Source organism: Aspergillus affinis (genome assembly GCF_023601865.1).
Source record: "Aspergillus affinis strain CMG 70 chromosome Unknown NODE_54_length_210522_cov_88_772862, whole genome shotgun sequence".
In the NCBI taxonomy this organism is placed as follows: domain Eukaryota; kingdom Fungi; phylum Ascomycota; class Eurotiomycetes; order Eurotiales; family Aspergillaceae; genus Aspergillus; species Aspergillus affinis.
Genome location: NW_026515835.1, coordinates 125,625 through 148,077, shown reverse-complemented (window position 1 = coordinate 148,077; position 22,453 = coordinate 125,625). Strand labels below are relative to the sequence as shown.

Below are 22,453 nucleotides of genomic sequence, written 5' to 3'. Positions count from 1 at the left end.
GGAACGTTCCAAACAAGATAGTCTAATATGATTGAGGGTATCCGTCACGAGGGCAGGATGTCAGACCATAGATCGAAACAGGGAGTGATGCTGTCAGTTCCAAGAGACGAAAAGAATCGGTCAGCCGTCATCAGTTCTCCAATTCCCAGGTCCCAGGTCCCATGACCCTGACTCAACCCGTTGAGAACTGAACCGGGCTGGCACGGCATTGGCGCCAGACAACCAAATCCAAGCCAGCTATGTCATCGCACCGTACATTCTCGGACGCAGAGCCAAAATCAGATTTTGCTTCCTACCACATTCGGATTCCAATGCGAGTGGGTCTGGTGCACGGTGGAACCCAAAGCTTGGCTGCCTCACTTTCCGTCTCTTATTTTCTCTTCTATATGTCTCAATTTTGACCTCAGTAGTGAAATGCCGACCTCGAGAACCCTTGCATTGGAATTCTTTGGGGGATGTTTCTAAGAGACTTTCCCCGTGTCTCCAGATTCTCCAGAAATTGAGAATACTGAACAGGGGGGGGGACAATCAGACACCATCCCGATTCCGTCCACCGGCATTCCGGGCGAAAACAATCGGCTTGACGCTAGAAGGGGTGTTTCGCCGAGGTGAAGCCGAGGATGCACCCCTACCGACCGACTTCCACCAGAGGCTCGGAGGGCAAGGCCAGTCGAGTTGGAGACCCATGGGGTGGCAATTCCGAATCGGCCCGATGGCAGATTGTCGCAGCTCTTTACCACAATCGGGATGCCGAACGGACGGCGTGGGGGTTAGAAGGTCCAATGATGGAGAAGGATCTCGGGCGAGTTCCGATTACGTTAGTTTTCCTTTTCGGCCCGCGTTTTCTCATGAGATGGAATACACGGATTTTAAGGGGTAGGAAGTTGGGGAAATGAAGGGTGTTATGGTGAATCGTGATCAATGATCTGGTTGTCAAGAATTGTATCTCGTTGGAAGGGTTCATTTGCTACCCTCGGATTGCAGTTAGCAGAGACCGTGAAAGTTTCCCCGAAGTTTATACCTTTTTGGGTCAGGGCCCGGTCTCCAAAATCGTTACAGCGCAAACCCAAGTCTGGTTGAGCAGACCCACCCGGGTAGTGTAGCACATTTGACTATGATTGACCTAGAGCTGCCCGTGGAGAAGGCACCAGAAAAAGCCTGTCTGTCCCATGATGCCATGGGTGGGCTCTTCCAGCGTGGCCGCGGCATTTTTCACGATGACACCGGATCACATATAGTTAGGGCTTCATCCTCCCTCGTTTGTCCAGTTTTTGTTTCCCCATCCTGAACCTTCTCGACCCCATCCCCCTTTTACCCCGTTTTTTCTCTCCTTGCTTTTCAAGGGTCCCTTGTCCGCCATCAACATGGACAATAAAATTGCTTCAGAGTCTGATAAGGCCCAACCTGGCCTTACCTCTCATACGGAAAACGCCTCATCATCATCCTCGCAAAAGGCCATGCCCTCTCACGGCCGTGTCGTCGGCGGCAAGCACATCCAGAAGATCGAAGATGAATCGTCGATGTCTTCACACGAGGGCGCTGGTCCTCTGCAGACCTTCGACTTCGACCTCCCGCTCACTCTCACCCGCACGCAAGCCCACGATGGCAACCAATATATCGTGGTCGAATTCACGCCCGACGACCCGGAGGACCCGTTCAACTGGAACCCGCGCTACAAGGCCTTCATTGCGATGCTCCTCTGTCTAATGACGCTCTTCATTGGTCTCGCCACAACCGCCTACAGCTCCGGTATTGGCAAGATGACCACCGAATTTGGCGTGTCTGAAGAACTCGGTCAGCTTGGTCTCTTCTGCTTCAACTTCACCTGTGCCCTGGCTCCTCTCTTCCTGGCCCCCTTCTGTGAACTGGCTGGTCGTCGTGTGGTTTACGTTGGCTCCTACGTCTGCTTCGCCCTCATGTTCATCGGTCTCGCACTGGGTAAGAACATCGCCACCATCCTAGTCTGCCGTGCGCTGCTCGGTCTCTTTGGCTGTGTCGGCACCATCCTGGTCGGTGGTACCTTCGATGACATGTACCGGCCCGAGGAGCGTGCCATCCCCATGGCTACCTTCTCGTACATCGCTATCCTCGGTACCGTTGGTGCGCCCATCTACGCCGGATTCATCGACCAGGCCCTCGGCTGGCGTTGGGTTGAGGGTATCCAGGGCCTCGCCAACATTCCCCTTGGAATTGCCATTATCTTCTGTCTCCGTGAAACCCGTGGTTCCGTCGCCCTCGCCAAGCGCGCCAAGCTCCTCCGCAACCAAACTGGTGACGAGCGCTACCGTGCCGCCACCGAGCTCGAGGCCCCCGGAATCAAGGAAATGTTGCACAACTCGTCCGTCAAGGCCATTAAGATGTTGTTTACCGAGTCTGTCGTTTTCTTCTTTGGTCTCTGGATCAGTTTCGCGTGGTTCCTGACCTTCCTCTTCCTTTCCGTCATCCCCATCACCTTCAACGAGAAGAAGGGCTGGAACGAGGGTGTCTCCGGCCTTCCCTACATCTCCCTCGTCCTGGGCACCACCATCGGTTTCGCTCTCAACTTCCTCCAGATCCGCAAGTTTGAAGGCATGGTCAAGAACGGCGAGAACCCGCAGCCCGAGGCTCGTCTGTACGGTGCTCTCTTCGGCGCTGTCTGGCTGCCCATCGGCCTCTTCATCTACAGTTTCACGCAGTACGAGTACCTCCACTGGATCGCGCCCGTTATCGCCCTGGCTCTCATCACCATCGGTATCTTCTTCATCTTTGAGAGTTGCTACTCCTTCACCAGTGACTGCTACGGCACCAACTCTTCCTCCGCCATCGCCGGTCAGGGTTTCATGCGTAACACCCTCGGTGCCGTCTCGCCTCTCTTCGCGTCCCAGTTCTTCCACAACGTCGGTAGCCAGTACGCCGGATTGATTCTGGCTCTGGTTGCTACCCTGTTGACGCTTATTCCGTTCGTCCTGTTCAAGTTCGGTCCGGCTATCCGAGCCAGATCTAAGCTTGCTCAGGCTTAAGCGAAGTCTCTTTTTTTGGTGTTTTTTTTTATGCGTGTTTTTCTGGTTACATTTACATTGCATATGGGATGGTTGCGGTTTTACTTTTTTTAACATTTACACATACAAGACATGACTGGATTTGATGCATTGGATGGGATTTGCATTGGGTTGTATATATGTTGCATTGAGTCAATATGTGGCTTCATGTATATTTACTGATATCATGGATAAAAGAAAATTCAAACGAGATGAAATGATTCAAATTATTTTGCAAAGTAAAGCTTTCCAAATATGCTAGTGGTGTAATATTTGCTATCATTTGTGGAACTGAAATATATCTTCAGTGGATGTGCGAGGGGGAGAGGAGACTGCCAAACCAGGCAGGGCCATCGAAAAAGCCTGGAACAATCCTCCGCTGCTGTCTACGTAAAACCAAAACATCCCTCACCGACCGACCGGTTTCCCGTCCAGAAGCTGGTCGACTCGCACTTATCCCGACTTCTTCCTGTCCCATTCCGAATCCCGAAACAAGGTCCACTTGGCCTGCTGCGCCGTTCATCCACCGTCATGGTTCCGGCCCTGCCTGGTGACCTAGATCGGACCGTAGACCGCGTCAGTTTTCCCCCCTTAGCTGGACAGATGTGCTTGAGAACCACGGACTGTCCGGAACATCCATTCTGATTCCTTGATCACAAATCACGCACACAGTGAAGAAACTTGAATCGTATTTATTTTCCTGGACTTTGACCGAGGCAGGTTAAGGACTTTGTCGGTGAAGCCGTTTCTCTTCGTTCTAGGATTTATACCTCGGTCGCTCGGCGGGTTTATGAAAATTAAACATGCTCATTGTCTTCATAACCAATTTCTCTCAAGTGGCTCGCCCTGTCGTTGTCTTGGCAGATTGGTTGAGCGGTCATCAACCGTCCGCTCAGCTCGTATTTCCCCCACGCTCTCTCCAACCGAGATTCATTGTGGCGGAAATAACCGCTGCTCAGCATGTTTAGACTTTCGTAGCTTTTGATTTGACGAGCTAGCGTAGAGGGGACCAGAATTCCGCTTTTCTCTGTTACTCCGTCCATTATGCCTGCTTGTCATCCCATATTCACCTGCTGTGTGCAATGTTTCGAAGCGGGCTATTGATCTTCTAGATCCTCTCAGTCCTCCCGCATTTTTTGGAACATGAGGCGCGACCAGCTAGAATAATGTCTATGGCTGCGTGTGAAGTTTCATGTGGATATCATTTGGATCACCTCGGCATTCGTCACGGGGAGTCCCAAAATGGACGTCCCGCGCAAGTTGAAGCCCTATCTAAGAATCCCAGTCCCTTCGGAATTCGTAGCGGCGTAGAGGCCACTACGCCCTAGCTTACGTCGAGAGAGACTATTACCATACATCTACGCGATCACACCACCACTCAAATACCGAAACTCTGCCCATTAGATACCTATTAATTCTAGAAACCCACAAAGCCACCCCGCCACGCTAACTCAAACATCCACAAGCAAAAGGAAAAAGAACAACAAGGAGAGATATCATGAATGTACATAATCACCGAGCTCCCAAACCTATCCTTTTATCGACCATTTACCAACGCATCCTCCGACGCAGTTGTCTGGAGGATACTGAATTCCTCCTTTCGCTTGACGCGCTCCATACGCACCGGCGGTGGTGTCGCGTCGCCTTCGTCCGCACTAGTATATTTTCTTGTGTTTCCGAAGCAGGATGGGAATAACGGTTTGAAAAGCGATGGGATGCATGGCATGCAGGCGCAGATGATGGCGACGTCGCATTCAACGACACTCCAGTAGATAGCCGGGTTGTTGTCCACTAGAACAGGGTCAGCATGTGATATGGAGAGGGTGGATGATGGTGACTTACTGCTGATATTGGCGGACTTGGAGAATTTGATAAGAGATTGAAGTCGTAGACAACTCACCACGGTAATCCTAATTGGTGTTAGCGTTTATAGATTTATCGGAATGACGGTAGGGGGATGTACAGGAAACCCGTGCAGAACATCAGCATGATCATAGTCTTCTTCCTCTTGCTCATGGTAATCTGCAGCATCGACAGTGGCCAGAGAGGAAGCGCAATAATGGATATATCCATTGCAATTTGCATGGCCGCACGATACCACGAGTATGCGCTGATATCGATACAAGAACCCGTTGTCTCGCCGGTCCAATTTGTCCAGAAGAATGAAACCGGTGTGCACTGGAAGATCATGATGAGGGTGTTAGATGTTCCGAAACAAATTGACAGCGCTCCCAGTGCATAAGCAAGATATTGGTATTTTGAAGGTGGAAAGATCCGAAGATAGAAGGTGAGGAAGGAAAGCTGGGTGAAGGCTTCGGAAGGCATATAGAAGACCTCGGCGAGGAGGAGTAACTGTGTAACATATTAGTACCTCAAGTAAGGTTAGAATTAAATTTGTTTACGGGAAATACCTTGAGCTGTTTGGTGATGTCGTCAAAGTGGATGGTCCAAATATTCGTACCAAGTCCGTATTTTTGCACTGATCGAAAATTAGCAACCCTTGTTATTGCAGGATTATAAGTTAACTCACTAGCAAAGGGTAGGCAGTTCAATGGAGCAGCGCAAGCCTAACATATATTAGCCATTGGATAAGCTCGGAAGCAAATGATACTCACCAGTGCCATCAGGATTAACCCATCATCCCATCCGAAGGACTTTTTGATGCAAAGCCTCTGTACCAACCGCAGGACCACCATTATCAAAGCCATCATCCCCAAACCACCCGCTAGCCCGGGAGTCAAGGCCGACTGGTTTTCTTCCGGAACCCCACATGCTGCTCTTGTTGCGTTTGTCGAGGCTAGAGAATGGTTAATATTCGCAGAATCGTCACAACTGCCAAGGTCCCATACCAAGATTATCTTTCGGCGTGCACTGCAGAGCATAACAACCGATCGCATTTGTTAGAATGGTTTCATTCGTGCATATGCAAGACTGATCTGTTGCAGAGCACGATGATGCTTTAAGAACAGCGGTGAAGCAGCCGGCCTGGGTGACAATGTCAATGAGAAACAGCGGTACAGAAGTGGACCGACAGATATCCTACCGCACAAGTTGCCAGACCCCCGAGAAAGCCGTCCGAGATAGTCGAATTCATCATGCAATGACAGTTACACGACTTGGGTTGAAAAGGTGAAGAGAAATCATGAATTCAAAACTCCGATTGTTTGTTCTTTGGACAGTTTAAGTAAAGACCTCCAGATCGAGCCCTCCGCTAAGATAATTTACTGGTCATGTTTACCCCCCTACTCTGCACGGACAGGTTCATTTGTCAAGTAGACAATTCACGCTCGGGGAATTGGAAATGGACTGTGCGCCTGCGGGATATGCATCTTTGGGCCCAATAATAATGTTTCTGGCAGCCCTATTTGAATTTCCCTATCAACTCGGAAGAAAGTACCGTGCCGCAGGGACCAAACCAGCGCAACAGTAGAGGGAATAGCTATCCATTAGCTCAGATGATGATCTGCAACGATGGATTTAGGACCGCCCGCGACTAGGATCTTACTATTATTATTTTTGTCTTTGGTCTCTTAGTGTTGTAACCAGATGATCTATCCAGAGCGCACAGGATTAGATGCCTCTGATCGGTCGCAACCTTTCCTGGAAATTAGCTTGGTGCTGCAAGGGAGAGACAGCTAGCCAGAAGTGACAGATCATACATTATGAGTTTCGCATTTTATCTCACATGCAAGGCCGATAATTGACAGCGGGTGGTGGGTCGCTCGCCATTTTGCTTTTTCTCACGCTGCATATATTGGCGGTGATCGGGGCTGCCGGCCGAGTTACGTGTCTATTGACTATGGTCACAGCTTTCAAAGAGAGTATTACCAGAAATTCTGGCATATGTACCAGGAAGGAGAAGAAGTTAACCACATGTAGGCCATGCCTAGGCTGGCCCTGTCCTGGCGTGGGTGATATCTCCGTCGGCAGTACTTTTGTTCTGCAGTGCAACTGAAGAGCAGCTCTTAATAATCCTAGCGATCCAATTATTTCATCACGGACCAGGTCTACCGACCAATAGGCCTCAAACGATTACCTGTCAGACTTCCACTAACGACGTTAGCTCTGCGTTTCACCTCCGCTGCCTCCACCAGTCCAAGCGGGGAAGTCATGATGCCGGTGCTCGGACTGATGTGTGTGTGCGACTGTGCGCTGCTGACGAGCAAAATTATTATTGTCGGTGCCGGCACTCGCACATCCTTAAATTTAATTCTGACAGCTTTCATTTTCTCCTGAACTTGATCAGTCACAAATTCGTGCTTAAGAGGCAACCCTGACCCAGGTAATCAATCGTACAATTGTAATTTGTCCTCTCTCCCGGTACTTTGGGTGCTGCAGACCCGATCTCATTCTGTCCCTGTCCCTGCCACCATGGCCTTGTCCTCACTGTACGGCGCCCTTTTGGGCCTGGTGCTATGGTATCTGGTCAAGCTGGTCGCGTTTCCCAAGCAAACAGCGACGCCTCTTCCTCCGGGCCCCAAGCCGAAACCAATCATTGGCAATCTGGGGGATCTGCCGCCACCGGGACAGCAAGATTGGAAGTATTGGATGCAGTTCAAGAAGCTCTATGGTGCGTTTCACACTCCTACATTGAACACCCCTTTTTATCCCTTCGTTATGTTTACGGATCCTGTGCCTTGGTATTTGATTCGATATCAGACCTTATCGTCCTAATCAATCAACAACAGGCCCCATCAGCTCGATCACTATCTTCGGCCAGACCATTGTCATCATCAATGAACCCCGCATCGCGTTCGATCTTCTCGAGAAACGCTCGGCCATTTACTCCTCTCGACCGCGGATGGTCTTTGCGGGAGAAATGTAAGTCCCGAGCATCCTCTTTCATGTTTGTGTTCAATAGCGACGGATCAGTGTCATTGACAATGTCAGGGTGGGATGGGAGGATATCCTAGCCATGCAGACCTACTCCGATCGGTTTCGCGCGTATCGGAAAGTGATGCATCGCGTTCTAGGCTCAAAGGCCGTTACATCGCGCTTTAATGCCCTGCAGGATATTGAAATCCGTCGGTTTTTGCTGCGAGTGCTACAGAAACCGAATGATCTGGTTCAACATATCCGGACGTAAGCGATCTTGGCTTTTCCTTGTTTTTTGCAAAGTACCTAATTTTTGTAGGGAGGCCGGCGCTGTGATTCTCAAAATTGCCTATGGGTACACGATCGAGCCCCATGGTCGAGACCCCCTTGTCGACTTGGCAAACCAGGCGATGGATAATTTCTCCGTTGCCGGAACTCCGGGGGCGTGGCTGGTTGACGCTATTCCTTTCTGTCAGTTTTTACTTTTTTTTGACTGAATTTCTTCCTGCTCTGGCTAACATTCAGACCTAGTGAAATACATTCCATCATGGTTCCCCGGTGCCAGATTCAAACGTACCGGCAGCAGCTGGCGCAAGAACCTCCTTACCACCATTGAGAAACCCTACCGACTGGTTCAGAAGCAGATGAGCCAGGGCTCCTATCCACCATCTTATCTAGCCAGCCTACTCGAAGAAGAAAATGGCAAGTTCACGCCGGAAGAAGAACTTGTGAATAAATGGACCGCGGGGTCGCTGTACACCGGTGGCGCGGATACTGTATGCTTCGTCTCCCTCAACCTTTTACCTATACCTGTCCCTGTCCTGTGACGCGAAGGCTGACACCGCAATGAACAGACCGTATCTGCCCTTTCCTGCTTCTTTCTAGCCATGGCCCTACACCCCGAAGTCCAGACCCAAGCCCAAGAAGAAATCGACCGCGTCCTCGGCCCGAATCAACTGCCTACCTTTGACGATCGCGACAAACTACCCTATATCGAGGCCGTGGTCAAGGAGACCCTCCGATGGCATCCGGTCGCACCGATGGGTATCCCGCATCTGTGCACCCAAGACGACATCTATGAGGGATACCTAATCCCGAAGGGTGCAATCATCATGCCTAACATCTGGTTCGTCATGCTCCTCTCCCGCACTTTGCCCTTCCCCCAATTACCTTACCCAGAGCCAACCCAATGCTAACAGCGACACACACAGGGGCTTCACGCACGACGAAAACACCTACCACGATCCCGCATCCTTCAAACCCGAACGATTCCTCGGCCCTGACCCCGAACTCGACCCGCATACACTATCCTTCGGCTTCGGTCGGCGCATCTGCCCCGGTCGCTTCCTCGCCGACTCGACGATCTTCGGAACCATTGCGCAGTCCCTTGCTGTGTTCGAATTCTCGAAGGGAGACACCCATGAAACGAAGGCCGAGTTCTTGCCTGGCGTCGTCAGTCATCCCGTGCCGTATCGATTGCAGGTTGAAGCGCGCAGTGAAGCGCACGAGAAGCTGATTCGACGGGTGGAGGTTGAGTGTCCGTGGGAGAAAAGTGATGCGTGGGAGATTGAGCAAATCGAATGTTAATTGAATTAGACAACAGTCCGTCCCTTGTTTACTGATGTTTATGGTTCGGTTATGATTTATCAAGTAATCTTAAGAGAATACTCTTAGGCAGGACTAGTAGGTAGACAGGTGGCTTGAGTTCGTTTATTTCCAGTGTTTCGCGATAGTATATAATCATCTGGTACGCGAAAATTCGATTCTCTTCCATGATCTCTCTTTGTTTGTCCTCATTGAAAAGAAGGAATTTCTATATTACCAGATCAGGGGACCAACGGTTTCCACAGGCACTAAGGCACCCGCCGCCAAGACAGGCACCCACCCCATACAAATCAACGGCGGCCGGGATCAGGGATCAAGAATTTCCACGCTATCCATTTTGACAGGAGGCAAATCAACACGTCAAATGAAAGTGCCACTAACTAACCAACTCTGATTATTCGCTGGAATTAACTGGACAAGCTCTTGTACATCAAATAGCACAGACCTCAGTTCCAACTGCAGAGTTTCATCCTTTCCACAGATCATGGATCTGACCCCCGAATGCAATATGACACCTCAACGTACTTGTGCGCTGCCCCATCATTGACAAATCTCGGACCCTGGGCCGTGGTTGACGTACATACCTGCTGCATGGCATTCTGGGGCTTTGCGGGAAACACTATAAGCTATTATTTAACTTAAGCTCGGACGCGTATACAAGCCTTGCTTGCGTGTGTGGTCGGGGATTTCGGAATGAGATCCTTGTGACAAGGATGGTAGCCAACGTAGCAACTAACCCAGGTAGATCAGGCCAAGAGGATGGGTTTTACTATTGGTATTTCTGGTCTAGGAAACAGAGTATTGTTGAAGCAATAAGCTCTGCATCGGTTCGTGTATAGTTTGTTGATGCCCGAGTGCCTTGGCTTCTACAGTAGTGTTGTAACTATATATTTCCCGCAAATCGCTAGATAGCTATCAATGTAGGTGTACTGCAAGGACCGGACGCACTGCAGTAGTGAAAATAATGCAAAGAATCAACAGATGCCTGGATCAGTCCTGAATTTATTGATTGATTTCTGTACGAAGAATCGAGGTCTTCCACGGTGTTGAATCTAAAAGGCGTCTTAGGAGAGGGAAGGAAACGGCGAAATGCTTGGCGGCTGCTGGCCTCAGGCACCCAAACGACAACAATCAACACTACCTAGTAAATAGATAATCATCGAAAAGATCCTGAGAAACCAACAAAGCAACGGAATAAAGAGATCACAGTCTGGTCTGTTTCGTTGTGGCCCATAACCTACGGTCTGATTATGAGTGTTATGCTTGTAATGAACAGTGTGAGTTATGGTTCACTTTCAATATCCGAGTATTTAGGGTAATGGGTTTCTCCATTGTTGAGACAGATTACACCGACTACAAAAACATAACGTTGTATGTGTTTCTAGTCGGAACGGCTTAGTCGAAATGAAAAAAATTCCAAATTGATATTGAGCTCGCTAATTCATCACATCGCCAGCCAACGAAAATGAAATCGGAAGATGAAAAATACTATGATACAAAATTACTGACGTTATCCCATTTCCCATCACAAACGAAAGAATAAAAACCAGCATCATAGCGTGCCGGCGACCAAACTCCCCACGACCATCATGATAAGACCCATGGCGGGTCTCGACAAGGAAGTGGCAGCGCTCTTTCTGCCATCGTCGTTGTGATAGCTAGATGCTTTATCAAGGCCAGCATCGTGAAGACAGTCGAGAACATCAGTCGTGTTTCCGCTGGTGTTGCAGAATCGTCCGCAGCGCTTGTTGTAGATTGTGATTGTGGTAGTTTCACCGCAGCATTTGGATATGTTGTCGAGGTATTCCTGGTTATTGGGGAATGCGACAGCATCTGTCGTCGTCTATAGGTTGACGGGAGGTATGCGAACTGTAGAGGAACATTTGTCTAGGTGGCTGGTGTGGTGGTGTCGAGGAGTCATTTTTTGAGAGGGTTCAGATATGGAGGTAGCCTTTTTCAGGTGGAAAAGAGATGGAGGCTCAAGAGTAGTTTAAGGTGATTTTAGATCCGCCGAAGGAGGTTTTCGAATGAGAGCTCTGAGACTGTGAGGAGATAATGATGCTAGGATAGAGAATAACCTACCAACCTACGAGGATTGCTCGAAATTTAAGCTATTTCGCATACTCAGTATATGCCATCTGCATCAGGGGCAGTCACAATTAAGGCTACCTGAGGCTCAATTCAGCCCCAAAAGATCGTCCACCAACAGTGGATGATTGGCGGGAGGCAGAGCCCTGCACGATCCTGCGGTGGGAGTCGAAGGGATTAGCAATTTAGCATGCCATTATCCCCGTCTTGTAGGCTTGCCGCTTGGGTCTGTCCGCTCAGCCTCAACGCTTGGCCGATTACTCGAAAGTTGTTTAATCTATCCTGCCGTGAAGACCCACATTATATGTCGTTGTTCCACCAAGTCTGGTACTTTCTAGATTTCACGGAGAACAGCGCACGAAGGAGCTCGGGCGATCAAGGCGATGCTGTGTATAGAGTAGTGCATGCTTCGTAGGTACCCTGGGTCGGTTAAAACGCGCTAGGCGAGCCGAAATCATCGCTGCACCACCAACACACGATATGTGTTACTGTCGGTTGACTTGGTCATTGCCCTAAGCAGATATCCTATCGATTCAACGGAATGTAGGTATATGCTCGGTGGGTAAAAGTGAAGTGCCATTCTAAACTACTAGCTTCGTCGAAGATATAATAGCTGCCCACGCCAAGGAGCCATATGACTTAGGCATGTCAGCTGAATAATGGTTCCAACAGTTACCTATGGACGATCAATTATTCCCAGAAGACCAAGTCAAGAAGATCTAACATATAGCATATAGGAAAGAAAAGGCAGGGGATGCCATCGGTCGGTCCGTCGCTACTTTAAGGAGAAGACGCTTCACTTATACCCTTGCAACGTTGTTTGAGGTCGAACAAATTTTCATTTCGGGCCGCAAGGGTCAATGACTTAATACTGACTGAATGGTTCTAGCCAAGCCACGCTGTGTTGTTTAATATTGCAAAGAGCCGCTATGAAACTGTCTAATGCTGAACGACCAATGGACAGCCATTGTGTGGAGGCCGGAGACGTCGGATGAAGTTGTAGTAGCATCTGAGGTTAATTGTCGGTGTAAACAAACGAAATATGATGGAGCAAGACTCTTCAACCCTTCGTGGCTATGTCCTAGGGACAATTCAACAAATTTTAAACACATACCATAGACTTTGCAGTGAACATTTAAGCTGTAAGGATTACAGCCTACCTAATGACTTCATAACAAGTTGTTGGTGGCCGTAGGTTGCAGAAGGCGCAGCAGAATACATAAGTCCCCACCACACGTGGTTCTGCTTGACGAGAACGATCGAAACACCGCATCGAATAGAAGTTAGAACCCTTATGATCCACAGCTCATTGGGCCCGTTGGACCACTGCGTATCTCCGACGGCGTGTAGGTTTTATTGGCATCTGGCCATCGTCTTAATTTTTCTAATTCCTGAACATCGTACATGGCACCTAACTAACTCTATTGCATTGCAAAGGAACAATCGATCGGTCTTGGTCACTCCTGTATTATATCCATAATAAAGAAAATATTGCTTTTACCTGAAGGTGATCGGCAGACTTCGAAGTTGACGATGCCGATTGACGATATGGGAAAACAGTGCCGATATCGTATCGTTAACAGCTCTACTTTTCATCCCCCTTTTTCTTCTTTCCCCCCCGTATACTAACTTTTCTAGGTGTAGATTGCGAGGGCCAATGGAATTGAAGCTTCCCGTGGATTGTGGAGATTTGGTGTCTGGGGCGCAGGGATGGGGGCCACGGAATGAGGAATGTTACGGAGTGTTTGTTATTGACGCTAGTTATTCCGGGAGGCTTTTTACGACGATCCTCTCTGTTTTCAATCGCCCGAATTCTTCGGAAAAATTATGAAGGAAGAGACGGTCTGCGTCATCACTAAGCAATGAAGCCTGGCGAGTGATAACCGAAATTGAGTGAGAGTGGGTAATTGATACATCGTGATCATTGTTTATCATGAACTGTGTTTAATGTACATAGGTAAATTCATCCAAAGAAGAAAGAGTGGTGTTTTTGAAACCACTTCCGACTATAAATCCAGGGTATGAGGTCTAACTAAGTGACAGGCACTAAACAAGTGTCTTTCAGCACGAAGGCGGAGCACAAATGTACGTTCTAGAAAGATCTTTGCAAGGATCTATCACCAAATGAGAGTCCATGGCTCTTTGTCTTTATTCCAATCATATTTGCCAAAGCTAGAACAGAGTTGTCTCGTTGCCTATCTCTTATCCAGGCAACATCGACCACCTATTTGGGTTTCTAGTTAATACATATATCATATTACCCCACCAGGGATACTCCCAGACATTGACTTCACAAAAGCTCTATGGCCGGCTCTAATGCAATGACAAGACGTCACTCTGTCATCAAATGTTGAAGACAATTCAGGTCGCAGGGAAATACCTTTTTCTTAGATGAAGAAGCTGATTGAATCGATGATTAAATTTGTGATCAAGGCGATGAACTATCTAGAGTGGAAGAAGGCTCTTCTATCTTCAAGTCCACGTGATCTCAAGGGCCTATTTCATGGAGTATTCCGCTTAATCTATGGAATCCTCCTCCTTGCGGCACTTGCCTTTAGCGAGGGCTTGACAACATTCCTGGTATGACCAGGGTGAAACACCCGATCCACGTCGGTCCCTTGAATATCATATTAAATATCATCGTCCTGACGTAGATTCTACTGAGCTAGGTCATGTGCTTTCCATTATGTCCCGTATGTTTACTTACGACCCGGAGAAGCGGCTGACCGCAACCCAGCTTCTGCGAGATCCTTCGTCCAGAGCTATCATGGAAAAGCATGGTTGTTGATACCAAGTTCTCTATGATTTCTCTTTGCGCTTTTTGAAATTGGTGGGTTTGCGGCGTGGTTTCATTTCCCGTTTTCTTTATCCCAAATTGGAAGCCTAACCCTTTTCTTTTATGGATGTTCATCAAGCGAGCCTTCATTGTTTTACAAAAACGTTAAGAGTTTTAGATGTATATATCAGGCCAAGGATTTCCTTTAGATTGGAATAACTAAAGATGATTCTTATTATCCCAATGTTATTCTACGAGTAAAAGCTCCCCGCAACAATAATAAATCGCTAAATCGCTGGAAAGTTTCAACCACGTAGCCCAACCACAGCTCGATATTAAATATACTGTAGGCCACATGTCCAAATCATCCCAAACCGTTCAATCAAGAATCACCAACTATTCACTAAGTTAGTTGTGATAAAGATGACTGGGCTTGAATCTACTCACCGTTCCGTATTCTGCATCAAGTTTCACCCAGAAATCATGAACCCATAAATGTGGCAGGTGGCATTAGACCCGTGCGGTATGACTGCACGCGCACTGTGGAATGACCACCGGGCGCTGGACCCCTCGAAAATCACTAATAGGATGTACTGTTTGAGCAATCGGAACACGGTCTATGCTCGGTCGCTGGTAATCTGCGGTCCCCTCGGTCCTCGAAAAGGCAACAGGAGCCCATTCTGACTCTTCGTATGTCGGTAACCGCTCGTGGTGTATCTCGTTTGAGTCGGGATACCCGTGCGACACAATGGGCTCAATGGCTATATGGTTTGCTTTCTCGTCGACTGGGTAAGGCGGTCCGAGGTCCCGGCTTTGCTGCGGGTGGTATTCGTTGGAAACAGATGGTAACTCGGCATAATCTCGGTGTAGCGATATTTCGTTGGCTGCCGGTAGCTCTGCACATGGTTGATGGCTCGACAGTTCATTTGACGCTGGGAGCTCTGCGCGCCCTTCTTGAATGAGGCCTCTCGCGATTTCCTCGTCCGCGAGAACATAATGACCGGTGTGGTGGGTGGGAATATCGGGGGTATTTGAACGAGAGGTATAAGTTGAGCTCTTGGCTTGAGCGCGCTGCTCCCGTACCTCCCGGGCGGCTTGGATAGCGTCGGAAACCAGGCGACCGCCTCCGCGAATGAGTTTGATAACGAGTTTTCCCATGTTGGTTAGACGTTGATTTTTGATGCGTGAATGAGTTGTTGAGAGGGATTGGGGTGTTGACAAGTCTTATAAACTGGAATCTGTTCTAAGAATAACGGTCTCCTTTAGTCTTTCAAGGCACACTTGTTACTCCTCCTGGAAAGCACCTGGCCTGACGGGCCAATCGCAACTCTGGCGAGAATTGGGTTTAGCGTGGACAGGCTAAGTTCTGGACCCACACGGGCGGGCTGTAGTGTAACTTAATTAACCGATTTCATAAATTCCCGAAAACACGCGATAGTTGCAATATATTGAAAATCTGTTATTATACGGGCAGTGGCTTGCTTGAGTGGCGGCCTTGGCACTTCGGGCATTTAAGAAATCGGTGGCCAGAGGGTACCTTAGTAGTTGCCGTAGCGATTCGGCGGAGTCGGATATCCCTTTCCGCGGGATGGAATGGAAGAACATGTTCGATTTTTATGACCTTTCGTTAGTCATGGGGCGGAGTCCATGATGTGATATTCTTAAAGCAAAAGTTCATCCATTGCAATATCCTAACTGTCATAACAGAGTGAAATCATATAGCACACGATACTAGAACAAGACTCAGATCAATCAATCGCTCAGAAGTTGAACAGAAAAAGAAAACTACAAGTGAAAACAAAGTGAGAGAAAAAGAAAAAAGACCAATATCAAGAAAATCATGCAACCTCATTGGGGGGCACAGATTTCCACTCCTCCTCCCTTTCCTTTCTCCGAACCTTCAACGTAAACCCGATAGCCAAGCAAACAAAAACGACGGCGATCTCCTCAAGCACGGACATGAGTAGAGATGCGGTATTGTTCCCATCGAGAGCATTGAAAGTATCGTTGGCAAGGAAGAAAATAAGCATGGCGTAAATGATGCGCACAAGTAGAAGTGGAGCCGATATAGCCACGGCCAAAAGAGCACGCTCTTCACCCTTGCCAATGGAAGACCGGTGCAAGGACAGAATGGCCAGAAACGCGCACAGACCAACCCAGCAGACAACGTACAATATGATGCCGACCTTGACCTTTGTGTTCGGGTGCGTCATGCCTTCCAAGCTCATGTCCGACGTAAGACCCGCAATTGTTAGAGCCAAGGCGACAATTGTGACGATCCGGTACAGTCCAAAGCCTCGAGGGTGAATGACTGGGGAGGGCATCGAAAGGTTTCTGCTTCCTGTCAGGAAAGATGTTATATGAACCCAAGGAGAAAAAGCTTACACTCTCGATAATAGACCCGAGCATGTCATTAAGAGCGGAGACAGTCCGATAGAGCTGCAGATTGCTGCTGCAGTATAGATACCCCTGGACGAGTTGTTGATGGTTGCCAGCTCGCAGGCTGCGCCAACAACACGCACGATGGTGAAGATAACGAGGAAGATAAAACCACTGCTGGTGCGGATTCCATGGCGGAACACAAGAAAAGCTGCCACAAAGAATGATGGTAGGTAGGCAATCAATTGCAGGATAGAGAGGCCGTCGTGGTATGTAACAGAACCCATGATGGAGGATGTCTTCGGTGGTTGTGTGCTGAGGAATGATATTCTTTGCAGTAGTTCTTTGAGAGTTATTTATACCTTTCTCACCCTTGAGATCTCAATCGATGGACCTCAAAAAAATCCGATGTTGATGCTTGTATACTTCGACAACGACAATCTCTGATTGGCCTTCGCATCCTCGACCGCATTAGGTTTAGCTTGTGAAATTCCGATTGTCACTGAAATCTGAATCCTCCATTCTCCGTACTCTAGAGTACATAGCCTCGTCTCTACAGATCGGCAGCCTTTGCAACATGGCTCAAACTAGGGGTCCACTCGGGCGTCTTTTCACGACCCGTTCCAGAGGCTCAGTGGCCCGCTTTGGTCTTTCGGGCCACAAGGCTGTGAGATTTTGGCTGCTACTAGTGACACCGCCTGGCCGCCCGCCACCTACGCAGTACTAACGGCCCGTCTAACTCTACTGGCTATGGAGTACGGTGTACGTCCTACTCCGACGGATCTAACTAGATATCGGTCGGGTCACAGATGATCCCCACGCGGCTAAATCCTCAAACCCACCAAGCTTTGGAAAAATTCGCATTTGGGGGCCCTTTGGGCCTTGCGATCGTTGCAAGAGATTCGATACGTCCACTTGTTGGGGCGCTCTGTCCATTCCGGGGCACTTTTTTTGTTGGATGACCGAAGGGGCTTGCTGAACCCAGAGAGCTGGTCACTAGAACGATGGTGGGCCAATCCCTCAACTATGGCCCCCAAAATTACCCACTCTGCTGTGTCGCTGTGCCCAGCTCCGATGATACACGTGTTTCCGCCACCGACCACAAGCACAAGGCTGACTACTCCGTAGGATTCATGTTCAAGCATCCAGGTCCCAAGTCTGGAAAAATTCTAATAAGTGTCCCGTAGGCTTATCTGAGCTTGGCGCGTTGCTTGTCTTCCAAAACTTGGTCTCTAGTTAATCCGAGACCGTGGGGCCATAGTTCGCCTGTCAGACCCAGAGTAACCGACCTTTCCTTAACACTTTTATCGACAACTCCACAGCTTCGTGCTTCGGGACTGTTAAACGATGGTTTACGATGGCAGACCGAGTAAGGGCTGCGGCAATTGCCGCTCGCGCAAGGTCCGATGCGACCAGACGCGACCGACTTGTCGGGAATGCGCTCGACTCAACCTAGACTGCGTTGGATACCGCGACGAGCTGACGCTGATGTTCCGGGATGAAAACGAGTCGGTTAAACGTAAAGCGCGCTCCTCTAAATCTTCTTCTTCCACCTCTGGAACGAGCTCTTCAAAACGTCAGGAACGGCCACGACCAGGTCGTACTGTTTACTATCACAAAAATGCTGCGTCATCGACGACCGGCGAATCATCTTTCTCGTTCGGTGAAACAGTGCTCGACTTTGGGTCCGAGCCTGAGCCTCACTTCCTGGCGCGGCAACTCAGGCAGAGCCCTATCGCAACTCATCCCGATTCGGGAATGTCAAAGCAGGAGGCTATTTGCTTTTTTCTCCAGTCGCATGCCCTCCCCGGCAGCTCTCTCATGACGGAATCTTTGACCAATTTCCTCATGCAGTCTGGTGGATCCTTGGGCCAGCAGGCTGTACACTCCAGTATTGTGGCAGTTGCTAGTGCTATGCTTGCACGCATTCGCAACGTCAAACCACTGCGACAGATGGCGCGTCTGGAATATGGATCCGCGCTCAAGCTGGTCAACCAAGCACTTGCCAATGCTGACGAGGCCAAGACGAACCAGACTCTTGGCGCAGTAGTCTTTCTATCGCTATACGAAGTAAGCTTCCCCACGAAATTATGCTCAATAGCCATAATGCCAACAATCATAGATTGTTGTATCAAGAGCCCCGCAGAATATTGAGGGATGGACCAACCACATCAGTGGTGCTGCAGCTCTGCTAGAATACCGCGGCTTTGGCCAGTTACGTACCGAAACGGGCATTCGGCTATTTTTGCATTTGAGATATCAGATCGTGCGTATCATTCTGCCCCCCGTATCACCGACGCACGGCTAACCTGGTGACAGATCATCAGCTGTCTGCAGCGTGACGTTCGTGTACCCGGCACACTACTAGAAACCACCAAGCTCGATCTCTTCCCACAACTGAAGGAAATCCTTGGCAATAAACTAATTCTGATTATCGGAAAACTGTCGAATCTCCGCGCAGACATCCACACAAGAGCGATCGACGACCCCCAGGCGATACTGACCGCCGCCTGTGCCATCGAGGCAGATCTGATCGCCTGGCTGGTTGCTTTGCCTCCGGACTTTACGTACAGCACACATACATTGATGCCATTGGACCGCTCGTTCGAACGCCGATGTCACGGACTCCGGCCCATGAACAACGAATATCACCTCTACCCTGACATCTGGGCGCCCAGTTGCTGGAACCACTACCGCTGCGCACGGATCCTGGTCAGCGAGATCATACTGTCGCACACGCACCAGCTGTCCAACAACCCTGCTGCCTTTTTATCCGAAGACTTTCGCCTGCACTGCAAGACTCTTCGCTCAACCATCCGCCGCCTAGGGGTCGACATCTGTCGCAGTGTCCCTTTTCACCTCGGGGTCTTTAACTCCGAGGCACCAGAAACACCCATCCTTCCTCCCGAAAGCTACATCGGTGGCCTTATGTTGCTCTGGCCGCTGTTCATTGCGGGCATGGTCGAAGGCCCGACCCATCCTCAACGTCAGTGGGTAATAAAGTGTCTTGATGTAATAGGACACTCGTGGGGATTGGACCAGGCGCTGGCGGTTATGGACCTTCTCAAAGTGGACCCGGGGATGTTTTGTTCGGCGGAGATTTATGGGGAGGCGGCTGATCTGCCGGTTCAGTCGCCGGATGTGCTTCCTTTTTCGATCTTTCATATTCCGTATTATAAGCTCGCTGCTAAGAGGGAGTATCAATTGGTTCGTGCGTCCTCGGCATGAGGAGATGAGTTATACCGGGTTGGAGAGGTTTTATCGATCTCTTGGCGTCGAGGTACTTTTATTACTTGAGTATTTCCAATGGCTGAACTGTCAGCTTGGCTTCCTGTTTATAATTATTTAGCTATTGTCATTTATTTTCTTTCTTGAACATTGGTAAGATGTTAAGATATCAAAGAAAGAAGACTTGAGGGGTTTTGAAAATTATGAAATCTATCCATCATAACTCAAACCCGCCGGAATTATTTGCCGCTGCGTCATGATTCATAATCTCGTCAGCCTGTCAATAAATATCGCATACTTCTTTCTGCCGCAGCCCAGTCGATTCATTCACTGAGTGAGAGATCAATGTTGTATGAGCATAATCATGGGTAAAGTCATGGATGTTATACACGAATTACAGGACACAGGAGCCATAGACGACTTAGACGAGACAGACCAAACGCCCGTCAGGGTCCTCACCGAGTACGGGGAAAGCCCGCTGTGCTACATCTGCAATTCCTGGTTCATCGAGGTTGGCCACTACGATAAATGTTTTTCAGGATTCTATCGCGGGGAGGCCATGATGGCTAACCAGAAAATCTGGACCAATTCTACGTGGTGTCGCTACTACCGCCTGAGCATGTGCCCCTGCTCTTCCTCCCATTCGCTCTGTCCTGCTTAATAGAATGTCTAAGAATAGCCAACATTGACTAACGAATAATGATGTTTAGTCCTGTTCCACTCGAAAAAGCGTATCTGTCGCCTTTCTGGCGTATCCTGCTTTAACAAGGGCGACTTTGAATTTCACACGCGCCGGGCGCCCTGGGATGAAGACACGGCTATCCTTCTATCATCAATCAAGGCAAGCAGGTATCGGGAACACCTTGTAACAGCACTCGAGCATCAAGCCCAGCATTTATCTGCCAAGGACAGGCTCATGTGTTTTATAGTCCATGCTCGTTGCTGGCAATTGCTCTGTATGCACAAGGTTTGGTCCCTCTCCGGAGGCGACATAAAGATTTTGATGCAAGCGCTACACCACAAGAGTACCAGATATTGGAAACAGCCACTATATTCAACCGAAGAGGATGACCCTCCAGGTTGCCTTTGGGATTCCATTGACGACAGTGGTTCGTGACCCACAAAATTGCCTTTTTCCTTTGGTTGTGTTATCTTACATGCTCAATCCTGAAGACCCACCGTATTTGGATCCATTTTTCTGTCGGCGTGCACACACTATAATCCAAGAGGCTCGACGCAGAACACGTAAAAGGACTCAGGCTATACGATACGGGGATAAGGAGACTCATTTGGGTCGTCTCCCACCAGAAATCCTACTCCTGGTTGTAGATTTACTCTCGCCTAAAGATGCTGTAGCAGTCCAAAAAGCGATGGGATGCTACTTGGGTAATGCGCATTGGCGCGCGAGGATACCAGATCTTTTTCACGAAGTTCGAGATGTGTCTAGTGAGGATCTCGACTGGGAGTATCTATGCATTGAGCTGAAGCAACTGGAGTCTCAGGAAGACGAGGACTTGGAAGTTCGCCGTTTTGTTCTGAGGCAGCTTGATGAGCTTATGGATTACATTCCTAAAAGTTCTAATAGTATATAGTTAATTATGTGCGTTAATGATGGGTTTCAATGTATTGAAGCCGTTGGATCACTTTCGCTGCATCCGTGCTGACGTCGTATCCCCTGCGTTGACAATACATAATGTGGATAGTCCTGGTGTTGCTATTATAGGTGAAGAATTTCACCGCACTGCCGATGGCGATTGCCCCGTAAAGTGTCGCCCCTCCGGTCGGCCCTGGGGCAGCTGTTTACGCATGGCCATTTAAGAATTTTGCGAGTTGATTTTTTGCCTCGCACCATTTCGGCCGCCCAACCGGGGCCCTCTTCGTCTCCACGACCAAGAACGGGGAACGAACAAGCTGGCCACCTGGGCCAACGCTCCACTCGCAAACTGTAAAATCCGTATACCCCCGGGGGTTCGCAGACTGTGGCTCTATTGCGTAGTTTGCCACGGGAAACGTTGCAGTCAAAATGACGCTCCACATTGCGCCAACACGGTCTTCCAATGCTGGGGGACTGATTCGCCCGTGCTCCCCCTGAAAAGAGATCAAGTTGTGTACTGTGTATTTCTGCCAATCAGAGCTATTCCAACACGCTGCCAGTCTAGAATGATATTTTCCGGGGACTTCGGCCATTTTTACTTGCAGAACGCTATGCTTTTCTACACATCCGTAATTATATTACTGGCTAATACTTTCAATGGAAACACGTGTGAAACTACTTACAGTAGAATTGAGTTACAGATTGTTGGAATCGTTCTGTCTTTCTGCACACGTGCGCCCAAAACAAACCAAAAGCACGAACGAGGGGCTCATCTCCTGTAAATCCCAGCCATACCCTTCCTACAATCGTGCCTTCCGGACCGACATGGCTGCTGAGTTCAATTTGGTTTCTTATTGAAGGAAAGCACGACGGGCTGCAGTCATCCATTGCAATTCCTTACCCGCCGGCCGGTTTCTTGGTTATACTTTCCTTTTCTATTTTTTTTGCTGG

At 49.0% G+C, this 22,453-nt stretch overlaps 6 protein-coding genes across 6 annotated transcripts; 3 read left to right on the top strand and 3 right to left on the bottom strand.

Annotated features, from left to right (window-relative positions):
* Window positions 1-1,364: 1,364 nt before the first annotated feature.
* On the top strand, window positions 1,365-2,999 carry KD926_008397 (MFS transporter; the record flags this gene model as incomplete). The annotated part of the gene is made up of 1 exon (XM_053101118.1): window positions 1,365-2,999. The coding sequence occupies one exon, from the start codon at window positions 1,365-1,367 to the stop codon at window positions 2,997-2,999; it is 1,635 nt and encodes a 544-aa protein (XP_052955288.1).
* Window positions 3,000-4,554: 1,555 nt separating this feature from the next.
* KD926_008396 (uncharacterized protein) lies at window positions 4,555-5,914 on the bottom strand (the record flags this gene model as incomplete). Its single annotated transcript, XM_053101116.1, has 6 exons — window positions 4,555-4,808; window positions 4,860-4,927; window positions 4,981-5,369; window positions 5,429-5,496; window positions 5,548-5,584; window positions 5,633-5,914. 6 exons carry the CDS (start codon window positions 5,912-5,914, stop codon window positions 4,555-4,557), a joined length of 1,098 nt encoding a protein of 365 aa, XP_052955287.1.
* A 1,474-nt stretch (window positions 5,915-7,388) lies between these two features.
* KD926_008395 (cytochrome P450) lies at window positions 7,389-9,419 on the top strand (the record flags this gene model as incomplete). Its single annotated transcript, XM_053101115.1, has 7 exons — window positions 7,389-7,587; window positions 7,706-7,838; window positions 7,908-8,099; window positions 8,152-8,303; window positions 8,364-8,608; window positions 8,687-8,958; window positions 9,044-9,419. The coding sequence occupies 7 exons, from the start codon at window positions 7,389-7,391 to the stop codon at window positions 9,417-9,419; spliced, it is 1,569 nt and encodes a 522-aa protein (XP_052955286.1).
* A 5,392-nt stretch (window positions 9,420-14,811) lies between these two features.
* On the bottom strand, window positions 14,812-15,459 carry KD926_008394 (uncharacterized protein; the record flags this gene model as incomplete). The annotated part of the gene is made up of 1 exon (XM_053101114.1): window positions 14,812-15,459. One exon carries the CDS (start codon window positions 15,457-15,459, stop codon window positions 14,812-14,814), a length of 648 nt encoding a protein of 215 aa, XP_052955285.1.
* A 680-nt stretch (window positions 15,460-16,139) lies between these two features.
* KD926_008393 (uncharacterized protein) lies at window positions 16,140-16,967 on the bottom strand (the record flags this gene model as incomplete). Its single annotated transcript, XM_053101113.1, has 2 exons — window positions 16,140-16,635; window positions 16,687-16,967. 2 exons carry the CDS (start codon window positions 16,965-16,967, stop codon window positions 16,140-16,142), a joined length of 777 nt encoding a protein of 258 aa, XP_052955284.1.
* Window positions 16,968-18,027: 1,060 nt separating this feature from the next.
* KD926_008392 (Zn(II)2Cys6 transcription factor) lies at window positions 18,028-21,500 on the top strand (the record flags this gene model as incomplete). The annotated part of the gene is made up of 5 exons (XM_053101112.1): window positions 18,028-18,750; window positions 18,803-18,946; window positions 19,000-19,891; window positions 20,619-21,017; window positions 21,082-21,500. The coding sequence occupies 5 exons, from the start codon at window positions 18,028-18,030 to the stop codon at window positions 21,498-21,500; spliced, it is 2,577 nt and encodes an 858-aa protein (XP_052955283.1).
* Window positions 21,501-22,453: the final 953 nt, after the last annotated feature.